Source organism: Erinaceus europaeus, chromosome 7 (assembly GCF_950295315.1).
Source record: "Erinaceus europaeus chromosome 7, mEriEur2.1, whole genome shotgun sequence".
NCBI lineage: Eukaryota > Metazoa > Chordata > Mammalia > Eulipotyphla > Erinaceidae > Erinaceus > Erinaceus europaeus.
In genome coordinates this window covers 15,351,766-15,359,633 of record NC_080168.1, presented here as the reverse complement: position 1 = coordinate 15,359,633, position 7,868 = coordinate 15,351,766, and the positions used below count along the sequence as shown (strand labels likewise).

General features: G+C 63.6%; 1 protein-coding gene across 1 annotated transcript; it reads right to left on the bottom strand.

The window, feature by feature from the left end:
• Positions 1 to 899: 899 nt before the first annotated feature.
• On the bottom strand, positions 900 to 6,665 carry IHH (Indian hedgehog signaling molecule). Its single transcript, XM_007520624.3, has 3 exons — positions 6,326 to 6,665; positions 3,726 to 3,987; positions 900 to 2,230 (listed from the first exon to the last, which is right to left on the bottom strand). The coding sequence occupies exons 1-3, from the start codon at positions 6,644 to 6,646 to the stop codon at positions 1,572 to 1,574; spliced, it is 1,242 nt and encodes a 413-aa protein (XP_007520686.2). The 5' UTR covers positions 6,647 to 6,665; the 3' UTR covers positions 900 to 1,571.
• Between the last annotated feature and the right edge of the window lie 1,203 nt (positions 6,666 to 7,868).

The window sequence follows — 7,868 nt, the reverse complement described above, 5'->3', positions numbered from 1 at the left end:
TTTCTGAGCATCTGTCATAACTATGCTACTGAGTCTGGGAATCTGTTGGCAGAAAGAATGATTAAGCCTGCCCTGGGATAGAGAAAGCAAGAGAGAACAATTAACAAGGCATCCTGTTTGGGCACTAAACTGTCCCATCTCTAAGCAACATTTCTCAAAGTGTGGTCCGTGGGTTGTATGCTATATTCAGTATGTTGGTTAAAGTCAGTTCCTGGACCTCCCTCTGGATCTGAAAAGTGGGGCCAGGAATTGTCTTTGAAACAAGCCACACAGGTGACTCTGAGGATTAGGGCTCCATGGTTAGGGACCCCTGGCTCATCTAAGAAATAGTATAAGAAAGGGCTTGAGAGACAGCATAATGGTTCTACACCAAAAAAAAAGGCTTTCATGCCTGAAACTCTGAGGTCCCAGGTTCAATCCCTAGCACCACTATAAACCAGAGCTAAGCAGTCTCTCACTCTCATTAACATGAAAAGATAATTTTTTAAAAGTTCAGAAAGAACCACAGGGAAATGTGAACCCTCCAGAACTCCTCCCACACACACACACACACATATACACACAATGTGTTGTCTACATTGCAGTACTAGAACTCCAGCTCCCCAGAAAGACAGGAGGGAGGAGGGAGGATGCCTTGGTTAGTTTCCAATTGGTGGCTCTCAATTAGTGAGACTAGTGACCTCAGTTTTCACTATGCTCCAGCTGTATTTAGGCAAATGCTAGGGTCTGTAACATAGCCCTGTTGGGACTCTGTGGTGTTGGTGGGTGAGAAGGGTTTGCAGTGAGAGTGAGGGTCCTGGGACTTTGTCCCTGGAGGGAAGTGAGCCCTGGATACAGCACCCAAGATTCCAGGCTCTTTGGGCTGGCCTCATTTAAGAACCTGGATTCTGTGACACTAACAACTTAAATAATTTTTATTACAAAAGGAAGGAAAGACCAAAATATCCCCAAGATTCTCTCATGGGCTTCCCCATCCCAGCCAATAAATAAGGTGTGGGGGGTGTAGGGGGACTGACTGGAGGAGGGGTTGGGGGTGTGGTTTAGCAGAAGAGCCGGGGCTTAGCCTGGGCAGAAGGGGGGGCCAGCCAGCATGCTCCCCCAGCCAGTGATTGCATTGGCTGGCACACATCCAGTGGCCAAGTCCAAGGAGTGTGGCAGGGGGTGGGGAGTGGGGAGTGAGGGAGGTGGAGCCTCAGGCTGGCCAGGCTGCTGCCCCACCCCTCCACTTCTGGGCAGCATGAGTCCAAACAGCTCCCCGCTCATTCCCAGGGATTCTAGCAGCATCAACTGAGGTGCAAGCCCCACGTTAAGTGGGGGGGGAGGGGGGCAAGAGAGATGGCATGGGGCCTCCCCCTGGAGGAAAGCAGGCATGACAGAATAAGTGGGTGCCGGCTGTATATGAACCACCATGCTAGTCTCCAAGTTTCCAGTCTCCAAATTTCCAACGGCGGCGTGTCTCTATGACAAAGGAGGGATCCTTACTCAGCTTTCTTCAGGGGCCACTGCTCCCCTCCCTGGGGGGGAGGCCTGGGGTGGGTTGGGCAGATACAGGGGTGCAGTGGAGGGTCCCCTCAGCTCCCTGCTCTAGCCATGCCCAGAGGGTGGAAGCTGTCCTCTTCTAACAACAGTTGCCCCAGGCGGTAAAGCAGCTGGGGATACCAGTGCACCCCTTCTTCCAGGGTCCAGCTGCCCCATGCCATCCTATGGAGCAGTCGCAGGGGCCAGAAGGCCCTCTGAGCCAGGTGGTGGTCAGCCACGGCAGCAAAGCAGGAGGCCACCACATCCTCCACCACCAGTGTCCCATGCTTCGTGAGTGGTGCATAGGCCCCCAACGCCACATGCATGGACACAGTAGTTACCCGGGCTGGCTGCAGGCCTGGCCCCCCAGCCACCAGCACATACTGGCCAGGCTGCACCTGGCTGGCAAAGGTGGCCTGGAAGTGGGCTGCTGGCTCGGTGTCATTGTCTGCAATGAAGAGCAGGTGTGCGGGAGTGAGCGTCAGGCGGCGGGGTGGATCCTGGGTCTCAATGACCTGGAAGAGCCTGGGCCCATCTGGCTGGCGATCCAGGAAGATGAGCACATCACTGAAGGTGGGGCTCCCGTCCTCCCTCATGGCCAGCACACGGTCTCCAGGGCGCACATCAGACAGGGCCACACGTGCCCCATTCTCTAGACGCACCTGCGCACCTGCGGGGAAGCAGCCACCTGTCTTGGCTGCAGCTGAGTGCTCTGTGGGAAGAAGGGACAGGAGACATTACTGCTGTGTGGTGGGGATCCTCAGTCACCAGCCCCAGAGAGTCCCCATCCCCATCCCCATCCCCATCCCCTGGCCACCCCTCTACCCCATTCCCATGCAACCTTAAATCCCTCCCCAGCTCCCTCCTAGGCAGCCAGAGGAGTATTTTGTGACAGTGAGCCCCAGTGGGTGAGAGAAGGGAGTTCCCACAAAGTCCCAGTGAAGCACCCCATCTGCTCTCATTCTGACAATGCCAGAATCCCTAAAATAGTGGCCTTGTAGAGAAGGCAGACCATTGAGCTCCCCTGGGATGCTGCCTGGTTTCTCAGCCCACTCCTAGCTGCTCCCACTCTGTGGTGTCTCAGGCTGGTACCCCAAGTTCTGTACCAGCACTGGTCCTAGGTGTCTATAAGGCAGGGACAGAGGACAGTGGCTGGGACTGATGCCCAGGGTGGTCAGCTCAGGAGGACAAAGGAAGAAAGCACTGTCTTCAAGTCATGTGTGGGGATGGGGACAAAGTGACATAGTGGTTGTGTGGAGGACTGAGTTTGGGGGTCTGAAGGAATGAGTGGAAGTGGACATTTTGGTCAAATGTCTGCAGATGAAGGGCATGTGTGACTTGAAGTAGACACATTGGCAGGAAGTGCCAGGGGGCAGTGCGTGTTCATGTGGGATGAGGGGATCTCCCTGTGAGCCCAGGTGGCATGTGGGATAGAAGTGGGGTGGGAGGCTGGTCTTTGTGCTGCATCTGCCAGTGTGACCACTGCCTGGTGCTATAGGAACCATAGGATGCATCTGACTGGGTATGTTGTGGGTGACCAAATCTGTGACAAGATTTAAGGGGTGCAGCCAGGCCCCCTGTGATACTGGCTGGCCCCCATTCTGATCAACAAGGCATTCAGGCTGGGAAAATCCATTTTATTGAGTCCGTTCTGTTTATGCAGCCTCTGCCCCCTCCCACAATGTCCAGCATCAGGGCACCCCAGGACAGAGACTGGGGGTACCCACATCCCCAGGGGCCTAGTAATCATAGTGAAGCACCCTATGGGGTGGGACCAGCACTCGGGCTGTGGGTTCTGAACCCCTGGTTCTGGTCAGGCTTGCTGGTGCTGGGCACTTGGGGGGGTGCTCTGGCCCCACCCCTGCTCCGTTCTGCACCTGGCCCCCAGCCCCCAGCCTGGGTGAGATGCAGAGGCCGCCTCTGTCAGTCTGTCTTCACCATCTGTCCAGCTGCTCTGTCTCGCACCTCCTGTAGCAGGCTCTGGGCCTTGAGGTCAGCACCCAGAGGCACTGGGACGGGGGCTCACCAGCCCGGGGAGGAGCAGGTGGCCAGGAGCACCCGCGGGGAGCGCCGCTTCCTCCGCCTCCTCCTCTGAGACAGCAGCGCTTTGCTCCCTGGCCCCCGCCTCCATCCCTGTGCTTGTCCCGCGCCGCCTGCCCACGCCCTGCGGCCCCGGCCCTGGGCCCAGCCCCCCGGCTGCTGCTCACCGGACTTGACGGAGCAGTGCACGTGGGCCTTGGACTCGTAGTACACCCAGTCGAAGCCGGCCTCCACCGCTAGGCGCGCCAGCAGCCCGTACTTGTTGCGGTCGCGGTCCGACGTGGTGATGTCCACGGCGCGGCCCTCGTAGTGCAGCGACTCCTCAGAGTGGTGGCCATCCTCGTCCCAGCCCTCGGTCACCCGCAGCTTCACGCCAGGCCACTGGTTCATCACCGAGATGGCCAGCGAGTTCAGGCGGTCCTTGCAGCGCTGCAGCAGGCGTGCGGGAGGGAAGGCGCGGGATAAGGAGGCGGGGATGTACCGGGCGGGGTTGCAGGGGGAGTGAGTGGGATCCACGGCCTTGCAGCTCTGGTTCGAGCTGGGAAACTGGGCCGCAGACTCTGCCCGGCTCCCGGGAGCTGAGCCCTAGCGCGCTCCCGCCATTCCAGCATTGCGCTGGCAGGGGAGAGGGGTCCCGACCCACACGGGGGCGCCACAAACGGGGAGGGAGTGCCACGCGCTGAGCGCTACTGCGCGCGCTTCTCTGACAAGTGGCGCCTCCCTAACCTCTCCATCTTGGGGTACAGCTCTCCTACGCCTACACACACACAGACACACACACACACACACACAGACACACACACACACACACACACACACACACACACTGACATACACACACACTGGCCTGACTACACTGTTCCAGTGCCCACGCCCTCATCTCGCGGGGGTACCCAGGGCCTGGCACCGCCTGCGGCGGGCCTGTTGGGTGTGCAAAGCCGGGCGTGCCCAGTAGGTGTCGCCGTAGCCTCAGGGCTGAGGCCCCGGACCGCCGGTCGGGAGGCGCGGCAGGTGCGCGCGCCCCGCCAGCGTGGGGGTGTGCTGGAGCGGAACCCCAGGCCCGGCGGGATCCTTCCAGAACAGCAGGCTCTTCCCGCTGGGCCCATCTTACGATCCCGAGACCGGGATGCAGCCCTGCGGGATATGAGAGCGCGCAGCCGGGCTGGAGGGACGGGGACGCGGAGGGGCGCGCTCTGGAGAATCTCGGCAGAGTCCTCCAGGCGCGGAGAGCCCGCAGCGCCTTCGCTGCGCCCCAGCGCCCCACTTTCACTCGGCACCCGGGCCCCGGGGAGCTGGCTCTCGGATCCACCTCACTTAGGGGGTGCTAAGATCCGCGGCCTGGAGAAGAGACCTGAGAGATCATGTGCCCGCTTTGGAGCCTGGAGACCCTGCAGTGGGGGGAGGGGGCTAGGGTGGACTTCCACAGATCTTGTCTATGAGGTTCTAGGCACCATCAAGTGGGGGGGAGCGAGTCTCAGCCTCCAACCCCCTCCATCACCCTCAGCCTAGAGGTCCAGGGACCCTTGGACTTAGCCTCCCAGAAGCCAGTGATGATGGCACCCCAGGCCTCCCGGTCCTGCCAAGCTGAGCTGCCCGGCTGGGGGTGCGCCCTGCCTAGTTAGGGAGCTCCACGTGCTCCTTGCCGCCAGGTTTCTAGACCCCACTCCACTCCCCTAATGTCCTGGGGCTCCCCCACTCCCACCCTCCCCCGCCTCCGGTCCAGAGCTGGCGGAGCTGTCAATGATTGCCCAGCCCGTGGCCCGGATCCTTATCTGCATTCCTCCGCGCCCGCCCGGACACCCGCCAACCTTCGCCCCGACACTGGCCGCCCCGGCGCCAGGGCGCACACTGTGGGCCTCGGTCTCCGCTGCACCTACAGACAGAACGGGCTGCCTGCCTGCCTGCCTCCGCGCGAGGGGGATCCCATGAGATGACAGAGGAAGGCGGCTTAGGTCCGAAAGAAAGTCGTCTGTCACCCCACCACCCCCACACCACCCCGGCACAGGCGCCCAGCTGCCCTGCTCTCTACCCCTCTCTTCCAAATCCTGACCATTCCAGTTCCTAATCCCAGGGAGCCCCCAATTTTAGACCCAGAGCCGGAAGGCACGGGGAGATCCATCTCTCAACCTCATTTGTCTGGCTGGGTTTGGGGGACAAGCACGTGGGTTCCGCTGCAAGTCCCCCCTCCACCCCTTCCCACTTCTGTCTCTCCCGACTCAACTCTTTCCCGGCTGTTCTTAATCCCAGCCCGGGCGGGGGGGGGGGAGCACAGGGGGCGCAAGGGCGCTGGGGCGCGGGGACGGCCGCTCCAGAAGGGGCAAGAGCAGGGAAGCGAGAGCGCTCTGGGAGGAGAGCCCTGCGGGGGCCCTCCGCACCCGAGCGTCTTCGCTTCTGGGGGTGCCTGAGGGCTCCGGGAATGAAAAAGGGCGGAACAGTGCACAAGGCTGATCTGTGCTGAAACCCCGGGGCTCCCAGGGGTGCAGGAGGCAGCCACGTCCAGGTACCCCCGGGTGCTAACGACTGAGTTGCCAGCACTCCCGGGCAGAGCGCCCGCTGCCAGGCGGCTGGACTGTGGGGCTGGCGGGGGGGATGAGAGGCGGGGGGGGGGCTCTTGTCACAGTCCCTCCAGGACCCCTAGGCGGCCCGTGCGGAGCAGGACGCTGCGGGGCCTGGCGAGAGGGGCAGGTGCCATGGGGCGTGCCAGCCGGTGCAGAAAGGTGCCAGGGGCAGGCAGGTGTCGGCGCCGGGGCGGGCAGGTGGCGCTCACCTGGGTCATGAGACGGTCGGCACCCGTGTTCTCCTCGTCCTTGAAGATGATGTCGGGGTTGTAGTTGGGGGTGAGCTCCTTGAAGCGGTCGGAGCTGCGAGCGATCTTGCCCTCGTAGCGCCCGCTGGCGCCCAGCGTCTTCTCGGGCACGTTGGGGCTGAACTGCTTGTAGGCGAGTGGCACGAGCTTGCGCGGGGGGCGGCGGCGGCTGCCCACCACCCGGCCCGGCCCGCAGCCCCGCGCCGCGGGCACCGGCAGCAGCAGCAGCAGCAGCAGCAGCAGGCAGAAGCGGGGCCGGGGCCGGGGCCGGGCTGGAGTCATGGCCGGGCCCGGGGGCGGCGGGCGGCGGGGGCAGCCGACGGGAGCGCGGGAGCGCGGGAGCGCGGGCGGGCGGGCGGGCTCAGGCGTCCCGGTGGCTCCGGGGGGCTCGGGGCGGGGGCGCCATGGACTGCGAGGCGCGGCGCGGCGCGGGGCCAGCAGGCTCAGGTGCGGGAGGGGCGCGGGTCCCTGGCTGGTGGCGGCGCGCAGTCCCCCTCGGCGCCTGGCCTCTGAGCTGCCAGGCTCGCCGGCCGCCAATAAATAGGCCGGCCCGTTTGTTTTGGCAACGCGGCGGCGGCGGGGGGCGGCGGGGCTGCGGGGCTGGGCTGGGCCGGCGGGCCCCGCGGTTAGCGCCCCGGCCCGGCGCTCGGGCGGAGCGGGAGCGGCTGCCGTCTGCGGCGCAGCCCGGGGCCGAGTGAGAGGGGAAATGGAAGGGATCCGGCCCCGGCCCCGCGCAGACCGCACCCTGCCGGTGTCCCTGCCTCCCGCGCGCAGGACAGCGAACCTGCAGGCAGGGCGGTGCAGCCTCCTCCCCCTCGGGCGGGCGGGCACCCCGGCCCCAGCCCCGCCAGCCCTCTGCCCGCTCGCCCCGCCGCCCTCCGCGCCCCCTGCGCCGCCCGCCTGCCGAGTCGAGTCTGCCCTCCCTGCCCGGACGCGCCCCACCCCGCAGGGCCCGGCCTCTGGGCTCCCCGCGGCTCTGGGGTGCCAGGCCAGGCGCTGCCACCCCCACAGAGACCGCAGCCCACTGCGCGGCCGGACGCTAGGGGCGGGGGGCGGGGTCCCGGTCGCACAGCCGCCCACAGAGGCCCCTGCGGAAAAGTCTCCCCAGTGCCGAGGCTGCCCGCGACCCGGTGCCAGCACCCCCCCCACCCCCGCCCTGCCGCCGGCTGGCACTGGGAGAGGGGCGCGCAGGCTCAGGGAATCAGATGAGGGGGGGCTATTGGAGACTCTTCAAAGGAGCAAGATGGAACTGCAGGCTGAGGAGCCCAGGCTGATGGTGCCAGGGAGGTGCCCTCAGGATCCCAGGAACCTGGCCTTGCTCAGAATGATTAAAAAAAAAAAAAAGCCTCTGTATCTCTGAGTTTTACCTTGCGAATTACAAACTAAACTGGTGTGGAGGCAGAGCAGTGAACGCGGCTGGTGTGCATATTTTAAATGACACTGGAGTTCATTCTGCCAAGCCAAGGATAGTCGATTGTGAGGAAGAAAGGAGAGGCCATGGCAA

What these genes read in the sequence shown, in the direction of transcription:
- IHH (XM_007520624.3), bottom strand. Translation starts at nt 6,646, where the DNA reads ATGACTCCAGCCCGGCCCCGGCCCCGGCCCCGCTTCTGCCTGCTGCTG. An exon ending in CCGACCGTCTCATGACCCAG is followed by an intron (nt 3,988 to 6,325) that starts GTGAGCGCCACC and finishes CGCCTGCTGCAG; the next exon opens with CGCTGCAAGGACCGCCTGAA. An exon ending in GCACTGCTCCGTCAAGTCCG is followed by an intron (nt 2,231 to 3,725) that starts GTGAGCAGCAGC and finishes TTCTTCCCACAG; the next exon opens with AGCACTCAGCTGCAGCCAAG.